The 18,815-nt window shown below is 42.7% G+C and overlaps 1 protein-coding gene across 3 annotated transcripts in view; it reads left to right on the top strand.

Moving 5' to 3' along the window:
* The window catches only part of CACNA2D3 (calcium voltage-gated channel auxiliary subunit alpha2delta 3), a 1,120,348-nt gene that overhangs the window by 685,200 nt on the left and 416,333 nt on the right, over positions 1-18,815 (top strand). For all 3 annotated transcript variants that reach the window (XM_088478672.1, XM_088478674.1, XM_088478673.1), the window contains exons 13-14: positions 1,367-1,445; positions 8,813-8,946. In XM_088478672.1, the coding sequence (XP_088334798.1) occupies positions 1,367-1,445; positions 8,813-8,946 (213 nt within the window). The remainder of the gene's footprint in view (positions 1-1,366; positions 1,446-8,812; positions 8,947-18,815) is intronic.

Below are 18,815 nucleotides of genomic sequence, written 5' to 3'. Positions count from 1 at the left end.
AAGGACTCACTGCTGTGGTCTGGGCAGCCATGGCTCATCTGGGCCTATTAGTGAATATCCTTGCTAGTTAATATAAAATGTTCTATGCATTGTATGGCTGACGCCTGGTTGCTCTCTGTATTGTTTGACAGTCACTTGGGCGATCTCTGTAGTTGTTACTAGGATACTTTCTGTACAACATGATGGTCACTAAGATGATCTCTGTTTTATTTGATGATCACTGAGCTGCCCTCTGTATTGTATGAGGGTAAATATGTTACTCTCTGTATTACATACTGGTCCTGACTCATTACAGATCACAACTGCAACAACGTACGCAGATCGGGCCGATGTGCGTACTGCGCAAGCATCTCACTGCGTGTGCGCGAGTTAGCATTGCGATTGCACTGCGATCACCCAGGCAGATACAAAGCCATCGCAGAGTGAGTGACAGGAGGTCAGAGTTTGGGGGTGATGACGTGGGAGTGGTTGGAGAAATGCAGACGTGCCTGTCCGTTTGAACGCCGTTGCATGAGCGTGCATAAATTAGCCACTGCAACGGCATACGCAGCTTGAGTACTCACTGCGTGCAACGAGGTTAGCAAATTCTAAATAGGTGAGACCTGTTGTAATTGTGCGTGAGGGGCAGATGTTACTCTGTGTTCCCTATATATACGCAGGACTGCAAGGTATTATAGATGTGAGATAGAGGTAGTGGGTGGTAGTGGGCGGTAGTGGACATCTCTATGCTGGCTGTGCGATGTCTTTGCGATTGCATTCATTAGCATATTTTTTTGCAGCAGATCTGCGTGTGTAATCCCAGCCACGATCATAGTAGCGATCCATAATGAATAAGGCCCACTGATCTGTAGGATGCTTTCTATAGTATAAGTCGGTCACTTGGATGTTGTCTGTATTGTATGTCACTACTTGAATGTTTTTTGTATTGTATGGTGGTCACTAGGATGTACTCTGTATTGTATATTAATCTCTAGGATGCTTTTTATGTTTTATATTACTTATTAAGAGGCTCGTGTATATATGTCACTGGGATGATCTCTGTGTTGCTGTGGGCAACATCTCCACGTCTAAAAACTTTCACTTTAGTAAATTTATCCCTTATCTGTGCAGAATGTTTTCTGGAATGCTTTGATATAAATGTATTATTAACCCTGGATTCTGCTAAGTAACATATTTTACCATTATTAGATTCACTAGATGAACCGCAACATTATAGGCTCATGTTTGACTGTATCCTGCTTCATGTATGATGTTTATAACCTTGCTCATGTATCACAGAGATCTGGAATACTTTAATAAACTAATTTTACATTTCTATATATTGTTTTTATTTTATTGTGATGAGATTATTTAATTGTACTTCTAGGTTCGCATATTCACATACTTGATTGGAAGAGAAGCAGCTTTTGCAGATAACCTGAAATGGATGGCCTGCGCCAATAAGGGTAGGTGCATTTTAATTAGGTGGTTTTTGCTGTATACGTGTATGTTATAAACGTAAAAGGGAATGAGCCTAGAATAGTGTCAGATAATATCAGTCCAAGGTAAGATACTATGGGTTAGATTTACTACGATCATTGGTGGCTTTAATCAATAGTTTTAAAACGCCAATAGAAATAAATGCTAAACAAGCCTGATATTGCCATTTTAAATCTTTCAGTCAAAGCCGCCAATGATTAGCGGCTTTAACAAATCTCACCTTAGTAACTCTGCCCCCCAATATTTTTTTTTAAATTGTCATAATTGTAAATTAAAGTAATGTTTGATTTATACACATTTTCACAAAAACAGAAGTGTTCTCATCACTTAACTGTGGTAACTGCACAGAAAATGTAAAGTAAGCTGTAGCAACCAATCTGGGGTTTGCTTTTATTTTCCAAAATGTACTAAAAAATTATATCTAAAATCAGATTGGTTACAATACAACCTTTGATGGAATTATGAGAGATAAACGAAAGAAGAAAATCTCACTTGTGCTTCCCAGGTGTGGATTAAGAGATAGTCAGTAAAAAGGTCGGCAGTGTCTAGATAGACACCAGATGTTAGAAAGCTAATAGGTCGAATGGTACAAAAAGTCAACAGGGACAAAAGGTCAACACACTAATGGTCGACATGTAATAAAAGAAGGTTGACAGGTACAAATGGTCGACATGGTCAAAAGATCGACACAAAAATGGTTAACACAAACATGGTCGACAAGGTTTTTTTTGTTGTTGTTTCTAGGCCCTAATCTTCACCCTAACACTCCACTTGGTGCCTAACCCTAGCCCTCCCTCCTGGTGCCTAATCCTAATAGTCGGTGTAGGTGCCTGACCCTAACCGTCCCTTCTAGTGCCTAACTCTAACCCTCTGGTAAGTGCCTAACCCTCCCTCCTGGTGCCTAACCCTAACCGTCTGGGTAAGTGCCTAACTCTAACCATCCGTTAAGTGCCTAACCCTAAAAAACAAAAAAATAATGTGTTGACCATTTTTCTGTGTCGACCTTTTGACCATGTCGACCTTCTTACACGTCGACCGGTAGTGTGTCGACCTTTTGCCCATGTTGACCTTTTGTCCAGGTTGACCTATTGACTGTCTAACATCTGGTGTCTATCTAGACATTGTCAACCTTTTTACTGTCTATCTATAGTCTGGAGCCCGTACTTCTCTGATCTTCCAATAAGGAGGTCATCAGTTAGCATTGTCAAGCCCATGAGCTTCCCATTCAGATGTACTCTTTCATACATCATTATATATAACATTCTATTTACTTACACTGCACCATTAGCAATTACTCATTGTCTAGACCATCACTATATGTTTGCGCTTTACATATATATACGAGGGTAGTTCAATAAATACAGGTAACAATTTACATTGCATAAAAGTATTCAACTCGTACATATACCAGTATTATGGCTTTGGTACAGATTATTTTTCCACATACAGTAGTCTAAGCATTTGTTCCAATGGTAAACCAAGACCTCTATCCCGGCATTGAAGAAATCAGTGTCATGACGGCTTGCTGAACTTCACCATTGGTTGCAAATCGCCTTCCACCAAGGTGCTTCTTCAGTAGTCCAAAGAGATGGAAATCACTAGGTGCCAGGTCAGGGCTGTAGGGAGGTTGGTCCAGTAACTCCCAATGGTAACGCCATATCAACTCACGTGTGCGGTTGGCTCATTGTGGCCTGGAATTGTCTGCAACAATACAATACCTGTTCACAGCAACCCAGGATGATTTTGCCAAATTGCCCTCTGCAATCCGCTCAATGTGTCACAATAGCAGACAGCATTCACAGTATCTACTTCTGTGAGGAAATTAAATCACTAACTCAAATGCGTCTGTCCTCCTGAATCAGACCTTCAATGCAGCACAAATTGTCATCTGTGGTGGATGTGCTTGGCCGGCCAGATCGCTGCTCATCTTGAACGTCTGTCCTGCCGTTATTAAAAGCAGTGCACCAAACCCAAACCTGTTTCGTAACATGATGTTATCACCGTACACCTCGACAAGTTGGAAATGAATTTCAGCTGCTGATGTCCCATGAGACTCAGAAATCTGATCACAGTACGCATCTCAATGTTTGACCATGTTTCCGCTGTCCCGCCATCTTACAACCGACGTTGGAACCAGTGGTTGAAGTGGAAATTTTGAAGTGGAGGTATGGAAATATGATGGGGCTTTAGTTAGGCAGACCGAAATCCTGAGCCCCTTTCATATTTTCATACCCCCACTTCCTTCCCTCACAGCACACCTCCCACCACACCTCACTGCACACAGCACCCCTCCCACCACACCTGACCTTGCTGTACTGAACTCTGCTCCAATGACTGCGGTGCTCCCTTTCCTAAATTCAATATGCCACCAGTCACCACTGATTGGATGCCGGTCCACAAGCCGTGATTGGCTTGCAGCCGGAGCCAAATTTAAACAGGAAGCTGCTTGTTGACCGGCGCTGTGACAGTGACAGTCCTAGCGGCAGGTGCCAAAGTGAAGTGCCGGTTTGACATACTATTTCATACCGGCACACTTCGAGTACTGGTTGGTTCACTTTGACTGATATGAGGAGTAGTCTAATGGCCATGAGGGGAAGCAGTGGTCTACCTGCTCTGACCTGGCAGGAAATTAGAATGAAATAGAGAACATTACACACGTGACAGGTCTTGTTACCTTACTTATTGAACCACCCTCGTACTTTGTTTATGCTATTACTATGTCTCCTTTTACTCATTTGCCTGGATCTAATCATCATTGCCAGAGGCACTTTATGAAAATGTGAGCGAGAAGTCTATTTCAGACTACGGTTTAAAATGTAACTGCTCTGTGTTTAAGATTGAAATGTTGATTCCAAAACGTTTTCGTCTTTAACACAATTACTTAGATAAATCTTGTTTTAAGGAGACCAGTGTTTATATGCTGATAAGAGTTACCACTTCCGCATAATTACACAAGAGCAAATCTTGAAATTGAAAGCAACGTTAGCTTCTAGTAAACCCTAGCCAGAGTCACCAGTCCTCAGTGTTATTCCTCATACCTGCAGCTATACAAGTTTTCTCTCGCATCAATCATCTATTCTCGGTCCTGCTGTCTATAATGAACTGAGGCGTGTACTGTATCCTTGGGGACGGCAAGAAACTAAAGCAGATTTAATCTCCGACTCGACCAAACGGCTCAGGCTTTAATCCACATGTGGGTTGGCCGAACATACAGCAGTCAAAGAGGTCACTGGCCTTCAAATCAATTTCACTTGAGGACGATTTCTTCCTTGAGTGCCCCGGGCAAAGCACAGTAGTTTGCAAAATTTCCATCTGGGTGTGCAGCGTCCGTGAGCTGGCCAGAGATCACTGGGGAGTCTCTCTCAACCTTACATATTTCTCCAACTGAAGCTCCTAATGCAAAAATCGTAAGCCCTTTCTGTGCACGTACTCCATTACATTTAATGCAGAAGTAGAACATATCTTGTGGGAGAGGGTGTTTAATGACGCATGGCGGCAACCCATTTTAAATACATTAGAACAATCAAAAGCCAGAAATCCCAACAGTCACGCTGGTGAAATTGACATTCCATTTTCCGGATGTGCTGTAAGCAAGTATGCTTCTGAAAGTTAAATGACAGGATTAGGCAATTTTGATTAGATCGTTAATTGAACACAGCTAGCTCACACAATGCATATGCCGCGACATCCATAATAAGACGCAGATTTGCAATCATGGCTTTATGTTATCATACACTTTCCAGCCGTACAAGCCGTATTTCTATTGACGTCCTGTCTCTGGCGTCTACACTGCACAATCCTAGAAAGAGATTAATATGAGTTAGTGAGTGCAAATTATATTTATACTGTATTTCCAACATCATCATTAATTTGTACATTAAATGTAAATAATATGCTCACCTTGTGGGTTTGGGGACGATGGTCATTGTAGCTATGGTTTTATGTCATTCAATTATGAGTATAAAGGCTAATATAATATAGTATGCTTCACTTACATATGCCAACCAGTAAGATACTATGGGCCCGTGTTCAATTAGAAGCGAAAAGTCAGTTGCCGGACTTTTCGCCGTCATCGCTGGTTTCAGGTGCGAAAAGTATCGCGCGCGTCCCTGCGTATCCTCGTATTCAATTCCAAATCGGCGAAAACGGGAGCCGGCGAAACTGAAATCGTCGAAAAGTTCTGTCAGTTTTGGGGAAGTCAGCCTGACACCCCCCAAAAGATGCACTGACATGGAGGATCACTATGGATACCCCAGAATAGTCCTGCTAAGGTATTGGGGTTTTTAAGTGGTCTCAATAGGTGCTATTTAGCGTCTTTTAGCAAGTGGTGAAGAATAGCATTTTGCTACTTTTTTGGATGGGAAATAAATAAGTATTCCCAACAAATTTGAGGTACATGAAAATGGGTGGAAGCATGCAAAATTGCTAAATTCAAGCATTAAAAAGCGTCAAACAATGCACCTTCAGCAACACCTGCAATCCAAAATACACCTCCCCCATACTTGCATACCCCCCCCCCAAGGGCTATTTCGCTAGTTTTTGAATTTGTTTTTTTTCACCCAGACGCCGGGACAGGGGCACGCATAAGAGCCCATTCTAGCGAGAAGTAAGAAGTGAAGTGATCGTGTATGAGATCACTTTATTTTCTGGTGCGGACCCCCTTTACGTTAAAGCGCAGGTGCCAACACCCATCAGGCCATGTGCAAGCAGACACTACCGGGGAGGGATGCATCGAATTTCCTGAACTACTGAAATTTTTTTTAATTATGTAGCCCATCGGCTACAATGGCTAACATCAGCTGAAGATGGCGTTAGCTGCTGTGGCCAAGCTCAAGAAATGGGATGCGGTTAGGATGCCGGACATCAGTAAGCCGACGCCGGAATCCCAATGCCCGTCAGAATGCCTATGTTGCCATCCCGGAGAGATCAAGATACTGATGTTGGCATCCCGACCGCCAGCATCCCAACTGCTGGCATCTTGATGATAAGTATGTGGGTTAGAGTTAGGGTTAGGCCAGGGTTGGGGGAGGTTAGGTTTACAGACCTCCCAGGGTGGGTCAGATTCAGGCACCGACTGGGGAGGGTTAGGGTTAGGCTGCAGGAAGGGGAGGGGAGAGTTAGGTTTAGGCACCACTGGGGTGGAGGTTAGGGTTAGCCACCACCTGAGGAGGGTTAGGTTTAGGGTGCGAGAAGGGGGTGTGTTAGGTTTAGGTACCACCAGGCTGAGGTTAAAGAGGCACCACCAGGTGGAGGTTAGGGTTAGACACCACCGGGGGAGGGTTAGGGGGGAGAGGGGGTGTTAGGCTACTTACTGGCCCCTGTACATCGGGATGCCACTGTCTGTCTTATGAACATCGGGATGCCGCTGTCTGTCTTATGACCGCCGGCATCCCGACCGCCGATAAATCGTATGTATTGCCAAGAAATGCTTTTCTTTCCAGAGCTTGGTAAATTTGCTAGTTAAGCAGCACCCATGGAAAGGTATAAGGGGGCTGCTTTTGCAAACTAAAGCTGCCCATCCACTAGCAGACTTGTCTTTGAAAGATGAAAGATCAAGAGATCTTCACAAATCGTTCATCAATTTATTGTTCATGTGCATTGCACAAAACCACCAGGGACCATAGACCAACAATTTTCAAACCAGTTGTTAATAAAAGTGGGCTGAAATTTTTATTTAAATCTATATATGTTTATATGGTAGGTCGTTGGTCTTTGGTCGTTGCTCGTTGGCCGTTCCGGCATTTTTAATGTGAACGATTGAACAATAACGGTGTCCAATAACGACAGATTGACGGGCAAAACAGGACGACTGAAACGACCGTTGTTATCGTGCATCGCTGATCGTTTAGGGCATTGTACTACACGATTTGCACACGATTTTCAAGCGATTGAGCGATAACGATGGTCGTTATTGCTCAATCGCTAGGTTTAATCGCCTAGTGGATGGGCAGCATTAGGGACCACATCTGATCTCGGAAATGTCTGCTGCGGTCTCCCCATCTTACATATTAGGGATGCTTAAATGTTGCAGGTACCCCCCAAAAACTACTGTTTTCTGGAGATCTCCGCTAAAATAGCATGGTTCAATGTGCCCCTCTAAGACATACAGATGGAGCAGGTGTCTTTTGGGCTTTCGGAGAGATCTGGCCACTGCCTGCACTGCAGAACGCACACAGAATGGTTTTCTGTATTTTGCTATAATGCTCCTTCTGTTGTCTCCTTCTGTTGTGTTCAATAGTATTGATATTGCTATAATAAAGAGTTTTTGATAGTTTCTACGAGATATTGATATTTTGTTAGTCACTGCGAGTTACTCATAGTTTTAGATATGTTACTGATAAATCAACCTCATCACTGCATATTAATATTCAGACCCCTGTGTCTTTCTTCTACTTGCCATGCACTCTTTTTGGACAATTGAGTACAGGTGACCTATTCTCTGCCCTTGATAGAGAGTAACGCGTTTCTGTAATCACCTCGGGGACCTCATAAAACAAGTTAACACAAGATAAATTCAGGAAGCAAATACAGAGAGTGTGATATATGTACTGGTGTCTTTGGAAGAAGAAAAGCTATCTACAAATCTCATTTTTCTGCCTACAGTATTTACTGACTGTAATTTTGTGGTTTGAAAACAAGGTTCTAAAACAATTAGAAATTCTCCATTTTGCATGATGATTCAATAATTACTTGCATGCATCCAATCTGCTTACTAGGAACTAATGATATCACCATGGATGCAAAAGAAGAATGAAGTAAATATGGTTAGAGCGCTTTTATTTCTAACACCAAAAAAATACCCTAAAAGAGCCGCTTTCTTTTAACCTGATGATCGACATTCACCTTTGGCAACGTGAATAATAAAGTGTAGAACTATGTCTACCAAAAACACTTACTATTTGCTACTTATTAATAGCAGTATGTCTTTGTCCTGTGAGAGTAAACTGGAGCAAGCAGAGTAAATACATACAGACACAGGGAGAACATGTAAACTCCACACCTTTATATTATATCAGCGCTACCAGTGGCGGCTCCAGGTGTGGGGCTGCAGCGCAGACCAAAATTCAAATAGGGGAGCCACACCAACTGCCAGTGACTCCCGGCTGGCGATGTTTAGAAGGGCAGTTGGTGTGGCTCCCCTATTTGAATTTTGGACTGTGCTGCAGCCCCAACTCTGGAGCCACGAATGAATGATACATATACAGGAGCTAGAGGTCGTTGTCCTGTACATACATGTCAATTCTATATAATCCACATTTGTCTGTTTTTGAAATGTATAAAACTTTAAACATGTTTTAATCCAAGTTCATTCAGAGTTTGTGTTTTGCTGCAGGCTTCTTCACCCAAATATCCACCCTAGCGGACGTACAAGAGAATGTTATGGCATATCTTCATGTCTTAAGTAGACCGAAAGTCATTGACCAGGAGCATGATGTTGTGTGGACAGAGGCATATGTGGATAGCACCGTAAGTATAGACAATACAATACAATTTCTCTATAGGACATTGTCCTGGTGTGGCATGTTTTATTGCCATACAGTACCAATGTGCCATTGTTATTTATACTAGCAAGTGCAACGCCAGTCATGGTTGAAAGAAAAGTCCTTACTAATGTTTTTGATCATTAATATTACTTATAATTAATAGTCCTTAATGAATAATAATATGACTCGTGAATTATTATTAACATTTCCTATTCTTTTACTACAATAGAACTTGGCAGAATCAGTGGTTATATCTTATTCTTTTGCTGCAACAATGTTGGTGCACCAAAATAGTTACCCAAAGTTTTTTAAGCCATGCAGTTGTGTCCTCAAATCCTCATACACCTATCGTTTTTGTGATATATGGTACGAGATACGTGGCACAACTTGGATGCTCCGCCATGGGCAGCGATTCCCGTACTTTCATACATTTCCTGTATTTTGCGTATTATTTGCACTGTAGCAAAAACAAATTCACAGTGTCTTAGGTATTTAGGATTAGTGTTTTTGTCACAAAGGGTTTGGTATAAAGTCGCAGATTAATCATAACGATGCACGACATGAGACATGGCGAAGGCATGTCATATTGGAATTCTGCCTTTTACCCAGATTAGCAATGTACGCAAGTACATGAAATGCTAGCGCCAGTAGTCTGGGTACCCATGCTTTGTACTTTTGTTGCATTAGTGATGCAAATAAGATGCATATTTTGTGAAAAAAAAGGCTCTAGCGGGACGCGAAACAGGGACTATTTGGTGTGATATGAGGATAGGTGTATGAGGCTCTTATTATAAATTGGGGAGTATACTATACACTCAAAAATTAGTGCACATCTGGCTTTAAGTTTCGTTATTCTTATTCCAGATTTCATTACAACTCTTACATTGATGGGAACTGTTTGCTAACTTGAGAGGGTTTAAAAATATGTCTCATTGCTGTTCAGATGGATGACAAGTAGATTTTATTTTCATTCATCAGTAGCATTTTCATTCAAGGTTGTAATCAATTGTAAGCAACTGCTCAGTCATGAATGAACCGAGTCCTGATGGCCGTATGTAGATGTACAGTAATGAGAAGGACACAGAGGAGCATTGGTACACCAGAATACAGCTGTGTTTAGGCTCCTATAAGAGTTGGAATTCTTCCCCTTATTTTATTTTGAGAAATATTGTTTTATCTAATACTGTTTTTCACTCAACTTTCTTATCATATGGTGTTTGATGTCTCTCGGTGCTAACAATGTCTCTCACAGCTACGGTATGTAATACGGTCAAGGGGAAGGTGGGACTTAAAATGTAATAAGTATCATGACGAAAACCGGATTTCCATTCAGATCTCATTCCACCCTTACTTTTTATCAAATGCCTCATCACATATTTCATATTGTTGCATACATATAATATATGCACAAGTATGGTATGGGCCAGATGTTCTAAGCTCTGAAAAATGATAAACTGTAGAGCGATAAACCACCAGCCAATCAGCTCCCAACTGTCATTTTTCAAGCACAGCCTGTCACAGGACGTTAGGAGCTGACTGGCTGGTCGGTTATCACTCTCCAGTTTATCACTTTTCAGAGCTTAGTACATCTCCCCAACAGTGTGTGTTTTGTACCCAAGAAAAATGTATAAACTACATCCTGCAGTAAGAATATAGTTTGAATGGAAGGGCTCTTCAGCACCACCTAGTGGTCACACATATATACTGCTATCTTGCATTTATTTTTTCCTTACTTGCTTGGCATCTTTTGGACAAATTATCTTGGTTGAGGATGGGGATACCTGTAAGCCCAATTACCACTCCACTGAAGACAAGACACCTGACTCCTCTTACAGAGTATGTAACCATATGGTCCTGTGCAGGGGTATGATTATATTATGTATTATTATAGAAAGTGAACATAACCTAAAACTTGTAGTTTTTCATTTGCAGAGCAGCTTCCTTACTTTTGCATATCAGTAGTACAGTATATTAGTTCCTTAGCCATCTGCATAGCATTGCTTTGTCCCAGCTTCCAGGATCAATATCACCCGAAAACATTTGACTGCTTAACAAGTCAGCCTAATACAGGGTAAGAGTTATAGATACTGCACTGTGATAATGACACTAGTTGCCAATATAAACATGAGTAATTTCCCATTATTGTACTTTTTTCTTTTAGTAAGCCTAGCGCTCCTAGGGGATGTAGTTACCATCTTGGCGGTCGGGATGCCAGCGCTCAGAATACTGGCGCAGGAATCCCAACAGCAATCGGAATCCCAGCGCCAGGATCCCAACCGCCGGCATCCCGATGGTAAGTATTAGGGTTAGAGGGAGGGTTAGGTTTAGGGGTTAGACACTAGGGGGTGGGTTAGGCTGCAGGGGATAGGGTTACATTTTAGCTGCGGTAGATGAGGGTTAGGCACTAGGGGGAGGTTTAGGCTGCAGGGGGGAGAATCAGGCTACAGGAGGGGAGAGGAGGGTTAGGCACTAGAGGGAGGTTTAGGGTTAGGCTGCAGGGGGGAGGATCAGGCTGCGGGAGGGGTGGGTTAGGCACTAGGGGGAGGTTTAGGGTTAGGCTGCAGGGGGGAGGGTTAGGCACTAGGGGGAGGTTAGGGCTAGGCTACAGAAGGGAAGGGTTAGGCACTAGGGGGGAGGGTTAGGGTAGTGGAGGGGGGGTTAGGGTTAGGCACTAGGGGGAGGTTAGGGCTAGGCTGCAGGAGGGTTAGGCTGCAGGAGGATTCGGGTTAGGCTGCTGCAGGGGAGGGTTAGGCTGCGGAAGGGGAGGTTTAGGCTGCAGGAGGGGAGGGTTTAGGTTGGGCTGCAGGAGTGGAGGGTTACGGTTAGGCTGCAGGAGGGGAGGGTTAAGCTGCGGGAGGGGAGGGGAGGGTTAGGCTGCGGGAGGGGAAGTTAAGGCTGCAGGAGGGGAGGGTTAGACTGCGGGAGGGGAGGTTTAGGCTGCAGGAGGGGAGGGTTAGGCTGCAGGAGGGGAGGGTTAGGCTGTGGGAGGGGAGGTTTAGGCTGCAGGAGGGGAGGGTTAAGGTTAGGCTGCAGGAGAGGAGGGTTAAGCTGCGGGAGGGGAGGGTTAGGCTGCGGGAGGGGAGGTTTAGGCTGCAGGAGGGGTAGGTTAAGGTTAGGCTGCAGGAGGGGAGGGTTAAGCTGCAGGAGGGGAGGGATAGGGTTAGGCTGCAGGAGGGGAGGGTTAAGCTGCTGGAGGGGAGGGATAGGGTTAGGCCTAGGGGGAGGTTTAGGGTTAGGCTGCGGGAGGGTTAGGCTGCAGGAGGAGAGAGTTAGGCTGCAGGAGGGGAGGGTTAGGCTGCTAGAAAGGTGGGTTAGGATTAGGCTGCTGGAAAGGTGGGTTAGGGTTAGGCACTAGGGGGAGGTTTAGGGTTAGGCTGCGGGAGGGTTAGGCTGCAGGAGGAGAGAGTTAGGCTGCAGGAGGGGAGGGTTAGGCTGCTGGAAAGGTGGGTTAGGGTTAGGCTGCTGGAAAGGTGGGTTAGGGTTAGGCTGCTGGAAAGGTGGGTTAGGGTTAAAGAGAGGGTTAAGGTTAGGACAGTTACCTACTGTAATTGGGTCAGGATTCTGACTGTCGGGATGCCGCTGTCTGTATTCTGGTATCTTGTACCCAACGTTCCTAGGGCTCGAATCTCTTCTACCCTTGTTCACTTATGTATTTACTAATTTAATATTAGAACTTAAAGTTCTCAGAGGAGGTTCAGTTAGTCTTTTGCAAACCTATGATGTTAAGAAACCCAGCTACAATACTTAGGTCCTTTCCCCAGTTCAGTCTATCGCTCATGCTGTCCTCACATCTCTAACTACCGACTACATATTGCAGGGGCTCATCCTCGCTGAAACTGCAGCAATCTTATTCTGCTAATGCCAAATGGTAATTTTACATATTTTACAGTAATCATCTTGGAAAGAAAGAGTTTTTTCTGGCTCTTTCATCACTCTTGATGATTCATTACTGTGTTTTAAAGAAGCAATGCTTCAGATGAGCCCATCAAAGAGCAAGATGTTACTGGCTGGAGCGTAGTCATTTAACATTGCCTGTCTTTTAGTTTACACATGTAGCATCTTATGTTTACATACAGACAGCACATATGTACAGTATATATATATATATATATATATATATATATACACATACATACATATATGTATACAGTATATATACTGTATATATATATATATAGTATATATGTATATATGTGCATACTAATTTTATATATATATATATATATATATATATATGGCTTGCAGTCATATAAAGTAACAGGAATAATACAGTTATGAGCATCGTCGGCTGCTTTTGAGAACCAGGGTCTTGCATTGTGATTGGCCGATCTAGGAATTTTCTGATGTTTATAACGATACAGATACCTTACGGGTCATTTACTAACTGGATTCACAGCGTAAGTGCCCTGCGGATGCAGTCATGGCTTCTACCGGCGATGAGTTTGCCTGATATTGTAGAATGGTGCTTGGACATGCAAAGACTAATTATAAACCACTAGACTTTGCACAAGATAATAGGGTAACCTGGGCAAATCAATGGCATTCCTCACTTGTGGGGATATAGGAGCAATAATATGATTTTGTATGCACAAATACGCATGAGCTTCATTTTGTTCAAGGAGATATTTAAATGAGCTCTTATCTGTAGAGATGTATATAAGAAATCGCTCTTGATTTACGGGTGCAGCAGGACTTTTAAACCACTGAAAATGCCCAGAATTGTGCACTACCCTGGAGGACATTGGGAAAAGCTCAAATTTATGAAGACAGACGACCAGGTGGGAAATAGTCAGTGCTTTCGCCTAAAACGCATACAGGTGGTCTGGATATCAGCACTAAAGGCAGGCCAAGCAAATCAGGGCAAACAGGTATGTACTGTACATTGAAAAGCCGGTCCATGTCTGCAGTGTGCAATTGATGGGAAGCAATTGCTCTAAATGGGACATGCACATCTGTGTCACTTCTACTGAAATGGTCCCATTACTTACATTGGGCCTGATGCAGACGCTTCTGCTCCAGCCTATGTTACATCTGGAAACGGAGGTATGTATGCTTCCGTCCCACTCAGCTTAGCTCGCAGTTGTATCTACATGGCTATACGTGAGAACGTCCCATTACTGTAGAGCAGCAATACGCAAGATAACTTCTGCCAGCGGCATATGTTCAGCTCAATGCATCAAGCCCATTATTTCCATATTAAAAATAGGGGCAGACCAATGATCTGCAGATCTTGGAATTAATGAAAAGTAAGAAATTAAAAGAAGTCATGAAACCTTTGTATACAGTTGGAATCATTTCCTAAAATGGGTCAGATTTAGGTAACATAGACCCTGTATTAGATTTTCATTATGTAAATTCACATAGAATATGTGATAGAAGCATCATAGCCAGTAATTTGTTCTTAGCATCTAAGGAGCAAACACATCTTTGTACATTGCTACTAATTATTATTAAGAAGCAGTGACGTGCGGTAAGGTCATTGGCTGGGGAGGCACACATGTATAAAACCACAGTTTTTATACCAAAACTCTGGAGCATGACAGGGAGTGTGATAGGGGAGGGAGTATGACAGGGGAGGCTCTGCCTCTCCTGCCTACCCTGACTGCGTATCTCCGTCAAAATATAATTTACATAATATAATTCTAGAAAAATGTTTCATGTTGCTGATAACACCAAGCGTTAGACCCCCTGTCACTGTGCGTTATACTCTGCGCTTCAATGCTTCCTGATGGATCCCGGAAAGTGCTTTAAATAGTCTGTAACAGTCAAAAGCTATTCTAATCATTCAAATTACAGTAAGTCATAAGCAAGCATCAACAAAGCAAAACAATGCTGACATACATGTAAATCAATACAGTTATTAAATTAAAGTAGCTACTATGCTAGTAAATGTCAGCTCCATATAATATTATTTTAAAACCAGCAATAAAACACTTTCACGTGCTGTCTATACTTGAAAGGGAATACCTAGTACTGCAGGACATTTTCCACAGTCCCGTGCACAGGATCCCAGCCCTTACTTGCTGCTAATTGCTCAGATTTGTGGACGTATTTTCGCACTGCACATACTCTGGAGACGAGCGTATGTAACTAAGGGCCATGCCTTGTCTTATAGCAGCTCAGTCACATTTCCATTTGAAGGGGAGTAAATGAGCTGTAATGTTACATTCTCAAGTAAACTCAGGGCCTGATTCAGCATGGATTGCTATTGCGATCGCAGCTGCGAATACGCACGGAGGTCTGCTACGAAAATATGCTAATGAATGCAATGGCAAAGCCGTCACATAGCCAGCATAGAGACACCCACTGCCGCTATCTCACATCCGTAATACCTTGCGGTCCTGCGTATACATCGGTAACATCAAATAACATCGGCCCCTCAAGCAGAATCACAGCAGCTCTGACCTTCCGCAGAAACTGCCAGTCTTGTTGAACGCAATGAGTACTCAAGCTGCGTATGCCATCTCAGTGGCTAATTTATGCACACCCAGGAAATGGCCTTCAAACGGACAGGCACGCCCGCGTTTCTCAGACCACTCCCCCGTCACCACCCCCAAACGCTCACAGCCTGTCAATCACTCTGCGATGGCTCATTCTGCTCCAGTGATCACAAAGCGATCGCAATGCTGACTCAAGCACGCGAACTGCACTGCATATGCATGCACAGTACGCACCATCAACCGATCTGCGTACGCTGTTGCAATAGCGATCCATGCTGAATCAGGCCCTAGGTTTGGAGAGGGCGTGTCGATGGGTATGCAGAATTGGGTGTACACCTAATTACGCTTTATATTTTGCATTAAGGGTAGGGCAGGTGCAAGTGCGTGTTGATATTGATGCCATCTATGAAACTAAACATATGGATGGGGATGGCTCAGCCGCAAAGATGTCTGTGACTCTGCCTATATGCAAATATACGCATTTAGTTTTGTGCAATTATGTCTGAATTGTGTACATATGTATAGGTATAGCTGCCTGCAAATCATGTCATAGTGTCCTTAAAATAGATTATCAATGAATTCTTGTGCCAAATATACAATTGGGGACCCACTGAAACCTGAATCTGTGCTACGTTCTCTTGTAGAAAAGGATAGTTTAGCCTTTCTTTGTATGTAAGATATACTTGGGCCACGCAGAGAAATATTTATAAGTTGTTCAATGTTCATTGCCACACTTCCATGAAAGCCTGTCTCACATCCCAAGTCAAAGAGAGTGTTTATAATATCACATATTTATTCATTTTCTATGTTATTTTTAGAGCAGTTACAATGGAATTAATTAATATAGTTGTTAGTATCAGGACAGGACCACCCACTTTGAGAGACAATTTCCATGGCAGCCCCCAATCAGCAAAGATAGATGATATAGTACAGTTCAGGATACCCATATATCACATTCGCTTGTATTACTAGATACATCTCAAATGTTTAGTTTCCATTTGGAGCCTGTGTACAGAATGCCAAGAGTTAATAAATGCTGTCCTTTCATACCTCATTAGCTTTTTTCATTAGGTCGTATAGGAAAAATGTCCAAGAACTTGTGGATGCTATGTGTTTTAAATCATTCCAAAATATGATACTGATTAAGCTGTCCCTGTAGGCAACGCTGATAATTGCTAGCATCGCTCTTTCATACCATATCCCCTGCACCTCTGAGATACAGCTCTTCTATTTACGGACAGAAATGTCTATCTTACATCAGGTACATCAGAGTCCTCACATTCACAACAGATCAAATGCATCGCTCTGGTTTAGGTTACAGAGACTGATAGAGAAAATTTATTTTATACCGTGCGTAAAGAAAATGTAATACTATGCAGCCCATGGACAATACTAACTTTTCCTTTTTCTTTTTTTGTTTTACAAATGTGCTGTCATATGTCTTCTTGGAAAAAAAATAGTATGTTTAATGTTAAGATTCCTACTGAGGAGAAAATGGAAAACGTGTATATTATTAGTTCTACACACAGAGGTGCTTGCTTGGTATAAAACTGTGGAACTTTTGAATTCAAAGCAGTGTTACTCATTTACATGTAGGCTAATGGAGGTGAAAGTGCTTACTTAAAAATTCTAGTGTACCTGTCGCTTACACACAGGGCTTCACTAGGTGCTAAGCTAGCATTGGTCACATTGAACGCTAAGTGATTGACGTCATGTCACTTGTTTAGCGTTTACAGCTTCCCAGGCGTATCTGCACCGAGCGCCAGCCGCCTTATGGACTTAAATTAAATACACTCCCTTTATCACGGGTTGGTGATGGGGAAGTGTGTGTGTGTGTGAGGGGGGGCAGTCAAGACAGGGGATCCTACCCCTCTTGTCAACATCGCCCCCTTGGTAAATGATAACTTCAGTCTCTATTCACTATTCACATGGTCTGGAAGACGTCTGTTTATTTAGGAATATAACCAATGTCATCATACAACAGAGGTAATATGGTTATTTTTTAGAATTGTTGTCTTAATGAAGATTATTGTTCCCCAGCCTTTTCCTTCTAATCTTGAAAGTTGTGGAAAATCTCCAACCCCTTCTCCACTGTGTCTCCCCAACAGTCTAAATCCACCGCGTCTCTCCATATCCTCAGCTTCTGTGCACCTGTGTCTCTCCAGCAGTCTCAGCTCGCCCCCCTCTTTGTCTCTACATAACCTCAGCTCACCTCCTGTGTCTCTCCAGCAGTCTCAGCTCGCCCCCCTCTTTGTGTCTACATAGCCTCAGCTCACCCCCTGTGTCTCTGCAGCAGCCTCAGCCCTACCCATGTGTCTGTCCATAACTTCAGCCCCAGTCCCCGTCCCTCAGTGTCTCTGCATAAACCCCACTTACCTGGATCTTCTTCCTGCTTCTCCTCATGGCAGTGGCGGCAGGGGCTCCTCACTACCATTAGCATCTTTATAAGGGTGAAAGGTGTGCGGTGCAGGGGGGACCACACCGCACACCCTGCACCCATCTACTATATAAAAGTGAAAATTTGTCCTTCTGTCTTTCTATTCCAATCCACAGTTTACAAGCCAAGATCGTGAAATTTTACATACGAGTGTATTAAAACACGACCGAGGCAACTAAAAAAATTGAAATCAAAATTAAATACTGTTAATTTCAATTAATTAAAAACCACAATTTTTGCTGGATGCTCATTGTGGGGCCTTTCACTCAGTATTGCTGTCTGCTGCCTCCAGTGGTGATATTTAAGAACTTTCTTATCTCTACTATTTATACTATTTCTGTCCTTCCTTCTTTCTTTCTATACAAATCCACAGTTTACAAGTCAAGATCGTGAAATTTTACAAACAAGCGTATTAAAACACGCCTGAGGCAACTAAAAAATTGTTACATTTAAATTAATTCCTGTAAATTTTTAATTAATTAAAAAACACAATTTTGGCTGTACGCTCATTGTGGGGCCTCACGGCATATGGGTAGGGCCTCGGAGCGAGCGTTTTGTGTTGTCATATTTTGTCATGATCTTAATGTTTATTATCGAAGAGAGCTTTAGCAGGCTTTCCCAGCATTGTCAGCTGTCTGACTATACCAAATTACGCAACAACATTGACTTCTTTTTTCGAACTGTATCAAAATGATGACTTTGCAAGGAGCCTGCTGTACTGTGAGCTGCCAAAATATTACACATGGAATGCTTCTGGAAAAGTTTTTATGCGCAGAAAACAGGGAAGTCGCTGTAGATGGTCATCCTGGTAACAGAGCAACAGAAGCTCTTGGCCGTGTTTACACTGTACATCCGACACATTTTGAATGCTTCTATCTCCGAAGTTTGGTATAGTCAGACAGCTGAGAATGCTGGGAAAACCTGCTAAAGCTCTCTTCGATAATAAACATTAAGATCATAACAACACAAAACGCT

This window comes from Taudactylus pleione, unplaced genomic scaffold, assembly GCF_031769625.1.
Source record: "Taudactylus pleione unplaced genomic scaffold, aTauple2 ptg000217l, whole genome shotgun sequence".
Lineage (NCBI taxonomy): Eukaryota > Metazoa > Chordata > Amphibia > Anura > Myobatrachidae > Taudactylus > Taudactylus pleione.
Note: the sequence above shows the minus strand (reverse complement) of the source record. Positions and strands in the feature narration are given on the sequence as shown.